The 15,288-nt window shown below is 40.5% G+C and overlaps 1 protein-coding gene across 2 annotated transcripts in view; it reads left to right on the forward strand.

The window, feature by feature from the left end:
• Positions 1-15,288, forward strand: part of efr3ba (EFR3 homolog Ba (S. cerevisiae)) — a 29,378-nt gene that overhangs the window by 898 nt on the left and 13,192 nt on the right. For both annotated transcript variants that reach the window (XM_023794314.2, XM_072698849.1), the window contains exons 2-4: positions 8,490-8,566; positions 12,405-12,532; positions 14,025-14,175. In XM_023794314.2, the coding sequence (XP_023650082.2) occupies positions 8,490-8,566; positions 12,405-12,532; positions 14,025-14,175 (356 nt within the window). The remainder of the gene's footprint in view (positions 1-8,489; positions 8,567-12,404; positions 12,533-14,024; positions 14,176-15,288) is intronic.

The following is a 15,288-nucleotide window of genomic DNA, read 5'->3' on the forward strand; positions in this document are numbered from 1 at the left end:
TACAAACTGTCTTTCTGTGTTGTAGCCTCCGTTCCAATCTGTCTTGTATTGAGGTCAGGCCAGAGAAGCTCCATCAGTAGGTTTGAGAATGAATTTCTTTTTTTTTCTGGGTGTACAGTATTTTATTTTCCACTGAAATGGAAGAAACTGGAAACGTGATTTTCATCCCTTTGTCAAATAATGGCATAGGAGTGCGGAAAAGTCGGCAGCCCATTTGCGTTGTGTATTTGCCTATATTCCCAAGTCTGTCGTACCATTTGTCGCATGTCAGGCTGACAGGTAATTATGATTTCGGGGTGACAGAAAATATGAACCTGGGTGAGACCCAACTGGTGTGTGTGACCCGCCCCCTTCGTGCCTCTGAACCTCCTGAAGAAAGCAAACCTGTCACTCTGTCACTCAGCCCTGGAGATTAACTGAACCCTTTGGTGCCGATTGCGATCCTGAAAACAGCAGCAGTGACACACGGGATGCTGGCATGCTTAGAAAGCTGCCCCACAAGAACGGTCTAAAAGTGACCTCCTTTATCCCCTCTCCATCAAAAAGACTGCACTCGACTGTAGTAAATGTTAAAATCATTAGGTTTTGCTCGCTGACTCGCTGACAAATGTCTTCTTTAGCACACAGACCAGATTAACCCCACTGCGTCTTCATAGTCATGTTGCAGATCTGTATCACATTACTAGACTTTTGATTCTCTACAACCTGCTATCTCATTTATTGACCCGAACAAGCTACCACACGGTAAACGCAGAGATCCAGTGGCTTGATTACCATTGGAAATTAAATAGCCACATCCTGTTCCTCATAGTGTATAACCACACATATGTTAGCTTTTTTCAATTTGTTCACTTGTATGAATCTGACTGCTATATCTGGAGCGGTTCTTTTATCTCTTGACAGGAAGGAGGTTAATAAATGCAGGACTTTGCTGATGCATTCAGCCCTGGAAATTAGTTTTCCCTTGTCTTTGATTGATAATCAGCTTTCGCTTCCCCTCTTGGGGAATGGATGGGTTACTCCAATCTAGCTAATTGCCCTGGACAGAGGTAGCAGACATGTGGAGTATTTTGCTTTAAAGGGATGAAAAGTCTGTGATCCACATTCTTCCAGCCACTGCTGGCCTCCCTGGAGTATGTTCCTGCTTTCCGTTGCTGATGACCGGAATTCTTTTCGTGCTGTTTTGGCTTCCTGTGATTCCGGTGAATGGATTACCTCACTGTTGAAAAGTTTCACTGATTATTAATAGCATCGCCTTATCAGCTTTAGCTCCTCCATAATATAAATCATGCACATATATGCTGGCGTATATACAAGGGCGGGGCTAAAAGGGTGCTAGCCCCGGCTGAGAGCTTATTGGCTCTTGTAGTGCCCCCTCTCCTGTCACTCCTCGATTCAAAATATATCATTGGCTAATGGTAATGTTGGCCCCTCTGTATGAATTATGGCCTCTCCTATACCCCCTACAATAAACGAATCCTCAAATCACCCCTGGATATTTCACTTTGGACATAATCCAACATTAATAAGTAACCTTACAGTAGAATAACTCAGATGTGTCACACTGTGGTACATATAATCATTCCCAGGCATGTGTAATCAGATCTAAAGTAAATGTCATTTATCTTCTGCCTCCTCTATTTAGGAAGCTCTTCATATATTTACTTCTTGCAAGTAATGCTTTTGAAGTATAGTTGAGTCACAGAAGAACAATTGCATCAAGTAATAATGCAATACTATGGTTCACTCCTCACAGCATTCCACAATGATGGTGATACTGGTTTGTCTTTGACAGATGATACGCTTTTGTACATTTGCATCTTAATTTGTGCCTGGATTTTATTTCATTTACATAAACAGCACATTGTGTCATTGATGGCCTTATCTTTCTGAACCTTCTGAACCAGCAAATGCTAAACCACGGCATGTGGTGGACTCTCAGAAACCTGTCGTAACTCATTAAACATCGGTATGGGGCTGAGGGGCTGGTTAGCTACAGCTACTTCATGCTCGCCCTCTTAGAAGAAAAGAAATTAATATTAAAAATTCCAAGTGGACCACACAAAGATACTAAGAGATATTGACTGTGACAACAGAGTGTGAATTGAAATGTCTTGAAATTTTTTTTGAAGGGGACAACCCTAATAAAGGGTTTATGAATAATTTATTCTGTAATCCTGGGTTATTCCCTGCCTTGCGCACATAACTTCCGGGATAGACTGCAGACTCCCATGACCCTGAGTAGGACAAGTGGGTACAGAAAATGGATTGATGGATAAATGGTTTATGATCAGGTTATTAATTAGCTTATTAATAAATTGTAACATTTTGTAAATTATTAATAAACAATTATGAACAAATTCGAACAGTTTTTTGAGTTACTACCATTTATAAGTGGCAAAAGGCTGTCTTATTATAAAGTGATACCCAATTTTTCAGCAATTGTGTGGACGTTAATTAGGGTGCTCATGCACAACATTGCTTATCCCACGGTCATGGGATCATTTAATGAGAAGTAACCTTCAGAGGAAGGAATGTACTGAATAGTTGGCGATGAGGGTAACCATGTTAAACAGAGAATTTTTCATATAGTTGTGATGTTAAGGACAGTACGCTGTTCATTGAATGCAGTCTTTTTTTGGTGAATGCTGAACTGAACAAATCGGTTTGCCACTAATTAGCGTGAACATGAGTATCGTTCTCTCTGCCGAGAATGAACGATGCTCACACACAAGAAGTAGCAATAATAGAAAAAATTTAGCTCTCATATTGTTGTATGAAGTTTGATGTATGACGTCGCTGAATGGTGCATTGGAAAATTATTACGTGTTGATGTTGATTTTCTCGCAGGTCCCTTGTCTCCATGCGATCCGATGCGCTGGTTGTGACACTAATGATTTGTTTATATCAATAAAGTAGACTCCAAGAGCTTTCTAATGGTACGTGACACTAGTGATATTTTAATTGCTGATGAGAAATTTCATTTTGGATTCATAACAACTATAACCATAAGACATGAATGTGAACTATAGTTCATTTTTGAGACTATGAACCAAACTTTAATTAATTCCGATTAAATGTGTACTTGCGATTGTCTGTAAAGTCTGTAAACACGCTGGTGAAGCGGACGCAAAATCACCCTCTGTGTCTTTACCCCGTGGGAGCTCCTCCACCATGCCACAGATCAAGGTTTCTCAACCCAGTCCTCGGGGACCACCAGACGGTCCACGTTTTTGCTCTCTCCCAATTGGCAGGGAATTGGGGGAGAGCAAAAACGTGGACCGTCTGAAGGTCCCCGAGGACCGGGTTGAGAAACCCTGCCACAGATCATTCAGATCTTGAAGCAGAGGGAACTGCAGTGGATGTTGATAACAATCGGATCGGATCGGGGCGCCTGTGACTGATTTAGTTTGGCAAAGCGTGGCATGCTGGTGCATGTCCTGCCCAGGACGCAATTAGGGAACCAATTTAAGGTTGTTAATTATATATTTATATTGTTGTCTTTGTCTGAATGCATCTGAGAGCGGTTTGCATTATACGAGGCAGCCGTTCAGGTGCACCTGCCTAGTAGCAGCAGACGTGCATGCAACCGCGAATGACCAGCCACAGGAAAATTTACTGAATTTTAGCCTGTTGTAAGAAAGTGGAGCACAGTGACTCAGTTCAGCTGTCAAGTTGGAACATTTCTACCCTCTCTGTCCATTTCACCAATTTGTACAGCTGAAGCAAGAACCAAGTTAGGATCCTTGGCAAGTCTACTTGCTATCATACCTTCTTCCCTTCATATTCACCCAAGTCTCAGGGGGAAAAATTAAATTAATTCATATATATAAAATAAATTAAGTGTTGGGATGGTTATCTTAAAGTCGTAACTGTCGTCTTTAAGGAGCAATAGGAAATAATAGAGTGGAATGTATAGTATGAGAGAAAGCACAATGTCCACTACAGTGGACAAAAATTAATTGCTATGTTTCAGGAGGATATAACGCTCAGGTTTACAGTACACAAGAATTCCTTATCATGCCTTTCTGAGCTTAGGTCAAGTGTGCTAGATAACTACATGCTCTAATTTGAACCTCCACTATACAAGTATTCAGAGCTGGTGAAATTCAGAAATCATGAATGAAGAATGTGAAATGAATTGGCTTAATGCACCATAAGTATTTTGATTGGTTTCATGTTCTTTAGACAAAGCTGACATTTTCAAATTACAAGTAACTCATGATTAATTTCAGCCGGCCACTTTTGAACAAGGCTAGATGACACTTTGAGGCCATTCAGTAGATTATACAGAATCTGAATGGGAGTACTTTATTATCCCAGAGGAAAGTGTTACAGACTACACAGTACACAGCTATACTAAGACAAAAATAGACAATATGCAATGTTACATGCAACATTTTCTATATAAAATAAGTAAACATATGAAGATGGTCAGTTGGTAGCCCTAGGCGGCCGCCTATGTCACCTATAGGACTGACCTGCCATGACTTCAGAGGTCACGATATTCTAATATAATCTTAACAAATCATGAACCAACTCTTAGTTAATGTATTAATTAACCACAAAGTCTTAGCAGAGACTGAGATCTCCCCAGGTCCACCACCAGGTCCTTCATAGAAATGTTGAGCTGCCAGTGATTCAGGTCACACCATTCGACAATGTTGTCCAGAATGTCAACACAGATATCCGTAATGTCAGAGGTGTCAGTTGTCTGACCACCACACTACCCTCCCCCACCCCGCCCCGATATTATGATCTACCGAAATTCAATGTAACACACATTTTCCCTGGCATTAACACAGAAAATACCTCTTAATTATATAATGTCCCATTTCATATTTGCTTTACATATGAGGCAATAGTGGACTGAAATTATAACATTGGAATTTGCGGTTTCAGCAAAGACCTCAACTTCGCTAAAAATATGGTCAGGGTCTTTTTAAAACATACTCACTACTCTGCTGGTCTGTCAAATAATCCGTGGTTTGGATGAGCCAGCTTACCTTATATTAACGACCTGGTGCAAAAATCCGCAAGTGGTGATGTGGCCAAAGATGACACAAATTCACAGACATTGTGGTGTAATGTGTAAATTGTGGCACCAAGCAGTATCTGAAGACAGGAGATGATCTTCATAAGGTAAAGAGCAGAGAGCAGAACACATATGGCTGTTGCATATTTCCCTCATGCTTTTTTAAGCTGCAGTAGGCATTTCCATTCGAAAGCTGAGGACAGAAGATTTATAGATTAGGGAAGGAACTGCATAACTTTGAAGGAAATAAGCAAAAAGAGAAGCATTCCACTTGAATGGACTGACTTGCCATGCAGGATGAGCCCCTACCTTGTGCCCAGTGGTGGCAGGATTGATATTAACTCCCCTCCCCCCCACCACCACCACTCAAGATACTGTAGTGATTGGTAGATGGATGGATAGTCATATCCTACTGAGATGGCTAACCTTTAGTTCTCACTAATGATCCTGAACTGGATGTATGGATGGATGGAATGAACCTACAGGAAAAATGGTGTTCAGATTAGCTATGTTTTTGAATATTAACAATAATATTTACCTACATATATACCCTTTCAGAAGAATGAATGCAACATTATTTTGGGAAAATATATGTAGCAAATGCTTTCTCTTGGCTTAAAACTAACAGTCAAGAGGCATTTTTTTGGCAGACAAAAGAAACACACAGGTCCATTTTCATAAAATGCCGTGTTTGTCTTAGATAATTTATTTCTCTACAATATTTATAATACTGAAGAATTCTTCATGGCATACTGGGTGAAAAAAAATCCCCTGAATGTAAAATAAGCACAGATTTATGTGAGTCATTTTAGCATAGTGACTAACTAATTTTCACACTTTGAAATGATGGTTCTCAGCTAACATTTCTGCTTTGATACCATACTGAGTGATCTGTATGATGAGCCTAGCATTGGTACTGGTTGTAATCCAAAGTGTGTGTTTTTGTGGTCTTCGTCATGAGGGGGACCTTCATCCTCACTGATGCTAACCTGTGAAATGAAAATGCTGATGGGCAAATAGCTGGACCAATGGCAAAACATGGCTTCTGCTGCATGTTCTCAGTGAAGCGTCTCAATGTACACTAATGTAGGCTTCCAGTGGCCCATCTTCGCTGCACTGGTGCCAGAGCAGAAAGCTAAGTTGTTTTTTTTTTTCGCTATAGATTCTGTTTTGCTGCATGTCTTTGTAGCTTGACACAGAACCACAGTGGGGTGGATAAAAATCATTTTCGTGTCACTGTTTATGATCACCAACAATGATGCATCCTCTCCGGTTTTACACCAGCTGGAATATGATGTTTATGATCTTTTTTTCTCTGTTTCTAGCTGTGTCATGAGCTGAGCTGATACACACAAATAAATAGAATAAATAAATAGAAAAATGTAAATAAGCCAACAGGGGGTCTACATGTGATTTACATACTGTAGCGTTTGGGGTCATGCATAGTTATGTCTGTTTTAAAAAGAAATTCTGGTTCCCCATTTTGTAAACTTTACGTATGTGTACATCTGTAGTTATTAATGTTTAAAATACACATGGCACCCTTCCTAGCCTTTCTAGTTCCCACTAGATCCAGAGCTCATATTCTCTCGGCAGAGCTAGACCCCACCATGATGCTTGTTGTATCAATAATTATAATGTTATTCCCAAAGGGTTACAAAATGATATAAAGGGCTCTGTTTTCTCCACGTGTGCACTTACATATTAACAGCACTTCTTCACAGCTCATCTGTACTATCCCGTCTTTTTCACTCGGAAATGTGAGAGATTAAAGTGATGTTTTCAAATGAGTGGGTGGAACTCCTAACAGTATGAACTACCAACTCCCCCCCTTCCCCCCGATGTCCCATGTTTGTGGGAAAATGGGACTATCCCTGTGGCTAGGATGCTTGACACTCCGGCAGTGGTCTCCTTGGTGACTCACGCACCCACCCACTGACTTCGTGAAGGCACGATTGTGAGGCGTGTAGGTAATGATTATAGCCTCACCTCCCACCACTGGAAAGCAGCGAAAGAGATGCTAATTTGATAAAGACTCTTATCTGGGACTCGCTCTGGAATCTTTTCTGCTTCAAGTACAGCAAGAAGAACAGTAAACTGCAGCATTTCACCAATGAGTCTTTGTCGTAGTCCTGTCACTTTTCTGTGTATCAGTTTTCTGTTCAAAGAATAATCGTCTGAGCACATTGGTCACCTGGTGTGTTTTTTTTTTATCCATTGTAAATGTTTTCCGTGGCAATGTTAGATAAAGACAGATACATCCGTGTGTGATATTACAGAAGTAAATTGGGTAATATGAACTTGAGTGTCCGCGCACAGGGATTTCTTTGAGGAAATTTGTGTTATCAAAGTCCAAAGTTGAGTTAATTCCTTTGCTACCTTAGATTTGCTGCTGTGAAGGTAAATATGACCTCGATAAGCCACAAGTGTTTTGTTTTGACTGAGCTTCAGCATGGATTCTTCTGTCGTCCAAGTACGATCAGTCCTGCTACAACGCATGATATCACACTGCAAATCTGTTGTAACGCAACTGATATATTAGTACCCAAATACAACACAACATGCAATCATATTTCAGTCAGAAGAAAAGCACTACATGAACTACAAAGTGATATGGTCTTACTGAGAATCACTACTAAAACACTACTAAAAACAGCTAACCAAGTGAATGATAGCAATGTCCGATTCATGAACCAATCGTTCTTTTGAACTGTTTGCTTGCAGTGGTTTTCAAATCGAAAAGAATCAAACGTTTTGAGCATCCACAAATTGCACAGGTTAAAGTCTTAGATTCTAAAAATATTTATCATATTATCATATAAAAGCACAGAGCAGCCTTTTTAAATTCAGTTTAATTCGCCTAATACTATTTTCCCCATTGGATATATGCATTTCAGCGTGCGATTTTAGTGAGCGCGAGGTTTTTCAGGAATGCATTACTTGTGTTGCAACAGGACTGACTGTAGACACTCAAGACCACTGGACAGACATTCAGGCTTGTCAAATTCTTCAACCAAACCATGGAGAGACCTTAATGTTCATGATGACAATGCATCAGATAAAACAAGCACTGCCTTTGTTTGGCTGCTGTGTTGTAATGCAGATTTGTTCCATTAGTAATCATATGGTTGGCTGTAGACATTCTCTACAGAATTTATGAACTGCAGTTTTAAGTTAGCCACGTTTTTGACAAAATAGTTATATAGGTAATGACTGCTCTGATTAGCCTAATTGAAACCAATGAAGTAATCAAAGAGTAAAATCAGCTAACAGCTGTCTTTGCGTGATATTCCCACTCACAGTGAGTTTTGAACATTCCTGTATCCCATCATTAATCAAACTATACGATACGTGTTTATTTGAGTAGTCAACAATTGTCCAACAAAGAGTTAATGCCACCACAAATAACACTTCACTGACATGCGTGTCCTTGTTTTTCCTCTGTATATTAAAGGGGTCTGTGGCTGCTGCGGGGCATTGAGACCCCGATACAAGAGGCTCGTTGATAACATCTTTCCGGAAGACCCAGAGGTAATTCAGTCTGCTGCCCATCAATTACGTCATACCACCTCGGAGTCTGGTCATTTTTTATGTCAGAGATCTTAAAAGCATGTTATTTTATTTGAAGTTGTAACATTTTAAATGCTGGCCTTCAGACAGAGTATTCCTCTACCATGTAATTAATGAGGAAAACCAGAAATTTGGGCTTGTCACCGTTAATAAAGTTGTCAGCCAGAAATAAATGTCTATGCTTTCGTTTTTAGCCCCAAAATTAAATAACCATCAGACCCAGCTGCACAAAATTACATATGGGTTGTAATTTAAATGGAGAAGTTGTTGATTTATAGAAACATTTCAGACAACTCTAGTTGTATTGGAGGATGTGGAGTAAAAATTCTCACTCCAAAATATTGTACGCATCACTGGACACTTAAAAATAATACTAAATATAAATCAGAATCTCAGGATGGTCCATTGCTTCATGCATGCCTCTGATTGGTTACTTACAGGGCCCGGTTAGCTTTGGATTCAGTTTCATGGGCCTGAGTTGAGTCTAGGCTGCCCACAGCTGTGTCAATAGCATCCCTGTTATCAGCATCCCAGCCCACAGGGTTTCTTTCTGTCTCTACCTGTATCCCTCACATTGCTTTCACAGACTACAAATCCCCATGACATGAGAGAAGAATTCATGGTCAAGGAAATCAGTAAAGCCATTGTATTTGTAGACACTGAATCGGGTGCAGTCTGTTGTTCACAAAATAATGGGAAGCAGTAGTATTTGTACTTGTTTTTTTATAATTCTCCTTCTCGCAGTGGTGAAGGCATCGGTTTTTCATTATACTTATAGTTGTTATGGGCTCCACATTAAGAAAAGTGTTCTTTTGATAGTATCTTTTGATACTATGTGTAAAGGTTTTGTTAAGGCCAGTGGACATTGTTGGCAACATACACTCACCTAAAGGATTATTAGGAACACCTGTTCAATTTCTCATTAATGCAATTATCTAATCAACCAATCACATGGCAGTTGATTCAATGCATTTAGGGGTGTGGTCCTGGTCAAGACAATCTCCTGAACTCCAAACTGAATGTCAGAATGGGAAAGAAAGGTGATTTAAGCAATTTTGAGCGTGGCATGGTTGTTGGTGCCAGACTGGCCGGTCTGAGTATTTCACAATCTGCTCAGTTACTGGGATTTTCACACACAACCATTTCTAGGGTTTACAAAGAATGGTGTGCAAAGGGAAAAACATCCAGTATGCGGCAGTCCTGTGGGCGAAAATGCCTTGTTGATGCTAGAGGTCAGAGGAGAATGGGCCGACTGATTCAAGCTGATAGAAGAGCAACTTTGACTGAAATAACCACTCGTTACAACCGAGGTATTCAGGAAAGCATTTGTGAAGCCACAACACGCACAACCTTGAGGCGGATGGGCTACAACAGCAGAAGACCCCACCGGGTACCACTCATCTCCTCTACAAATAGGAAAAATGAGGCTACAATTTGCATGAGCTCACCAAAATTGGACAGTTGAAGACTGGAAAAATGTTGCCTGGTCTGATGAGTCTCGATTTCTGTTGAGACATTCAAATGGTAGAGTCAGAATTTGGCGTAAACAGAATGAGAACATGGATCCATCATGCCTTGTTACCACTGTGCAGGCTGGTGGTGGTGGTGTAATGGTGTGGGGGATGTTTTCTTGGCACACTTTAGGCCCCTTAGTGCCAATTGGGCATCGTTTAAATGCCACGGCCTACCTGAGCATTGTTTCTGACCATGTCCATCCCTTTATGACCACCATGTACCCATCCTCTGATGGCTACTTCCAGCAGGATAATGCACCATGTCACAAAGCTCGAATCATTTCAAATTGGTTTCTTGAACATGACAATGAGTTCACTGTACTACAATGGCCCCCACAGTCACCAGATCTCAACCCAATAGAGCATCTTTGGGATGTGGTGGAACGGGAGCTTCATGCCCTGGATGTGCATCCCACAAATCTCCATCAACTGCAAGATGCTATCCTATCAATATGGGCCAACATTTCTAAAGAATGCTTTCAGCACCTTGTTGAATCAATGCCACATAGAATTAAGGCAGTTCTGAAGGCGAAAGGGGGTCAAACACCGTATTAGTATGGTGTTCCTAAGTGAGTGTATATACCATATTAAAGTGGCTGAAAGGTAATATATCTGGTCCAAAATAGTCTCCTAATTATAAAATCTAGGGTGACAAATTGTTAAAAAGCAGTTTATATCAGTATCAAAAGTTACTCAAAATTTTAATATCAGTATCACACCAGAAAAATAATGATGTGCCATCGGTACAATTTATATATACTTCAGGAGTGTATAAATACAATAACCGGATGGTGTGTGGCTCTGTGCTTGGAATTAGTCACCAGTTCAAGTCCCATGGTTTTACTGTTGGGCCCTTGAGTAAAAGCCTTAATTTCCATTGGTCCAGGGACTGGCAGACTCTGCTGACACAGTTGTGCATTGCTTTGCATATACAGTGGTATGCCAAATTTTGGGCACCCCTCGATAAATAACATATTTTGGTCATTTTTTAATGGAAAAGATGTAAACAGTCTCTGTAGGAAATGGGAAAAATGCACAATATTTTCACCAAACATTGATGCATAGTTACTTTTTATGTCATAAATAAAAAAAAAAAAAAGATAAAAAATATAAACATTATTGTGGCACTCTGCAAAAGTTTGGGCACCCTACATAATCAGTACTTAGTAACACCTCCTCTGGCAGATATCACAGCTTGCAAACGCTTTTTATAGCCAGCTAAAAGTCTTTCAATTCTCGTACTTGGGATTTTCTCCCATTCTTCCTTGCAAAAGGCTTCTAGTTCTGTAATAGTCTTTGGTCGTCTTGCATGCACAGCTCTTTTAAGATCTACCCACAAATTTTCAATGATGTTTAAATCAGGGGACTGTGATGGCCATTCCAAAACCTTCAGCTTGCGTCTCTTGAGGTAGTCCATGGTGGATTTCGAGGTATGTTTAGGATCATTGTCCTGTTGTAGAAGCCATCCTCTTTTCAGCTTCAGCTTTTTTACAGATGGTGTGATGTTTGCTTCCAGAATTTGCTTGTATTTAGTGGAATCCATTCTGCCCTCCACCCGTGCAATGTTTCCTGTGCCACTGGCCGCAACACAACCCCAAAGCATGATAGATCCACCCCCATGCTTAATAGTTGGCAAGGTGTTCTTTTCATGAAATGCTGCTCCTTTTTTTCTCCAAACATGCCTTTGCTGATTGTGGCCAAAGAGTTCTATTTTAACTGCATCAGTCCACAGCACTTGTTTCCAAAACGCATCAGGCTTCTGTAGATGTTCTGTTGCATACTTCAGACATTGGATTTTATGATGGGGACGCAGGTGAGGTTTTCTTCTGCTGACTCTTCCATGAAGGTCTTGTGGAACTGTGCACCACCACTCCTGAGTCTGCTAAATGTTCTTGCAGGTTTTTTTTGCAGTCAAATGGCTTTGAAATTGGCACCAGCTGACATATACTAATGACAGCTGTTGCCATGCATCAGATCTAATGAGCTGATTAAGGTCTGAAACCTCGTAAAAAGAATCTGAGACTTTGGAACTCTTAGGGTGCCCAAACTTTTGCACAGTGCCACAACAATGTTTTTATTTTTTACCTTTGTTCAATTTATGACATAAAAAGTAACTATGCATCAATGTTTGCTGAAAATATTGTGCATTTTTTCCATTTCCTACAGAGACTGTGTTTACATCTTTTCAATTAAAAAAAGACCAAAATATGTTATTTATTGAGGGCTGCCCAAACCGTGGCATATATATATATATATCCTGTCCTGCTGTTACTGTATGTCTTCAGGATGGACTAGTGAAAGCAAACATGGAGAAGCTGACCTTCTACGCCCTCTCTGCCCCGGAGAAGCTGGACCGGATCGGGGCCTACCTGTCGGAAAGACTGTCTCGTGATGTGGCCCGACACAGATATGGGTAAACAGCGGCGCGCTGGAAAGTCATGCCTTCAGTTCCACAAAACAAAATTTGTTTTTTGAATTTTATTAGCTTAAAAGTTTAATTCCTTTTTTTTGGGAAGTTCAATAATTTCTCAGTAAAGAGTAACAGACCACACTATTCATATGATTTGAGATGCTAATTATGCTACAAACATAAAGTTCCTAAATCTTTTACATGCATTGCACTAGTAGCTATTGATAAATTGTGGGTTTGTTGTACAGAAAAAAAAATTCTATGCTATGACAAGCACCAGAAATAAATTATTTTAAAAGGTTTCAACTGAAATATAAATTTAAAATAATTCCTAAAAAATTCCAGGACTTACCTTCCCAAAAAAAAAACTCACTGGTCCTTTGCATTTTAGAAGTAGAGCAATGAAAATTAGCTTTAATTTAACCTAATAACCCCTAACAACTTACTACTTACTTTAATCTGTGGCTGATTTTTTCCAAGATCAGCCAGGAAATACAAAATTGAAAATGTGTGTGGTGTGCTGAGTCTATGGGACCATCTTAAGAGACACTAACACAAACAAAATCAGTACCGGAAATAGGCAAGCAGATCCTGCTGATCGGCATTAAGCAGGAAACCCATGATTGTTTATCTTGACACACACAGAGTGGGCCGCAATAGCATTTAGCTTTGTATTTGCTAAAAGCTGCTGCCACGTTCCCAGCTAACAGGGAACATTCCCAGAACTATGGCCAACATTGTGTAAATATAACCTCAAAATTTGCAGAGAACATTATTTACACATTTTACATTTTAACTAAGGTTCTGTCAACGTTGGCACGATAACATTATTAACTGAACATCTTATTAATGTAATTAATATTGAAAAATAAAATTTCATAATAGTCCATCCTTTGAATATGCCATTCAACTTTGAACCCATGACCTTGGAGGGGAAACGCCACTATATTACCCACTGCACTACCTTGTCCTTTATTTCATACAATATTAGCTTTATTTTGGGGGCGGCATGATGGTGCAGTTGTTAGCACACACACTTCTGGAACCAGGGCTTGAGTCTCCGGCAGAGTTCCGTGTGTGTGGAGTTTGCATGTTCTCCTTAAATCGTAATGGGGTTACATCTGGGTACTCTGGTTTCCCCCCACAGTCCAAAAACATGCTGAGGTTAACCGAAGTTCCCAAACTGCCCGCAGTTGTGCATGTGTGAGTGACTGGTGCGTGATTGTGCCCTACAATGGGATGGCACCCCATCCTGGGTTGTTCCAGGCCTTTCACCTGTAGTATCCAGGATTGGCTCTGGATCCCCCGTGACCCTGAAGAGGTTAAGCGGTTATAGAAAATGTAGGGATGGATAGTAGTAGTGGGATAGAATCCTGGGAACATCAGGAACACTGGAATCTTTCAACATTTCCATAATGTTCGGTAAACACGCCTAGCACAAAAAATGAGTAGCTGGTTTGTCTGACTGGAGCGTTGCCTCTGTCTGTTTCTCCAGGTATGTGTGCATCGCCATGGAGGCCCTGGACCAGCTGCTGATGGCCTGCCACTGCCAGAGCATCAACCTGTTTGTGGAGAGCTTCCTGAAGATGGTGCGCAAGCTGCTGGAGGCCGACAAGCCCAACCTGCAGATTCTGGGCACGAACTCGGTGGGTGGCGCTTTTCCGGCTCACGGTACCACCCCGCCGCGGCTTCCCACCACCCGCGGTAGCACCCCGCCGCGCCTTCTCCCACACGGATACTCAGCTACAAGCCGCTGACATCACCTCCCTAATGTTAGTTCATTTAAGTTGCCGAGAGAATGGCCAAAGAAAGGCCACTTCACAGGCACAAACCTCTTTTTGTCTTCTATCTATTTGTCCAGAGGGCAAAATGCTAATTTGTGGAATGACTGGCCAGACGTTTTCATGCATTGATCCATCCACCCACCCATCTTCCAACAACTTATGTCGGTGTTGGCTGACAGCCTATCCCATTAAGCACAGGACACAGGGCAGGGGAAACACACACTTATGCACACTCCAAAAAAGTTATTTGGAAAAAAGGGCAACATTTAGATTGCTCATCTAACCTTGTCTGGATACTTATAAATTCATAGTACAATATTAGTACAAAACAACATACAATGCATACAATTGTGCTGCTTGGATTTGGAGAGTATATTATTGCCACTACTACAGATCACCACGCTAAGTGGCAAGAGGAAACAAATGAGTTACACTAAAAGGCATTCAGATTATCAATAAAATAAAAAAAAAAGCCTATAGGTTAAATATGCAACATTTGTTACACAATCATATTTTTATAGGTATATAAGTGTAATTCAGCACAGTAATTGACATTATCTGACAGTCATCAAAATATCCATCAAAGAAATAATTTGGATTAGATGTTGTACAAACCTCTCAAGAAAGAAACAACTGGAACTGTTACAGTATGTTTCCTTTATACTTGCCACATTTGTCCATGTCCGTGCCGTAGTTATCCTAAGGGGCTGAGATATGGAGCTGAAAGATTGAGAGATTGGTTTGGTGGATCAAGGCCAGCCAGTTAGGGGCTCACAGCTACACTTCTGATATGTACAGGAATCCCTTTCTGCATCTAAGTAGACAGCACATATGCTTTTTTGGAACAGGATGCTCTAGGTGTTGGCAGGAATACTGCTATATTACGGGAAGATGAGATCATTTTTGCTGTAGCCTTTTAGTTTATTTACCTTGGGGTCTAAAAAATAAGCTTTGAAATGTTACAAACTGTAACAA

This window comes from Paramormyrops kingsleyae, chromosome 14, assembly GCF_048594095.1.
Source record: "Paramormyrops kingsleyae isolate MSU_618 chromosome 14, PKINGS_0.4, whole genome shotgun sequence".
NCBI lineage: Eukaryota > Metazoa > Chordata > Actinopteri > Osteoglossiformes > Mormyridae > Paramormyrops > Paramormyrops kingsleyae.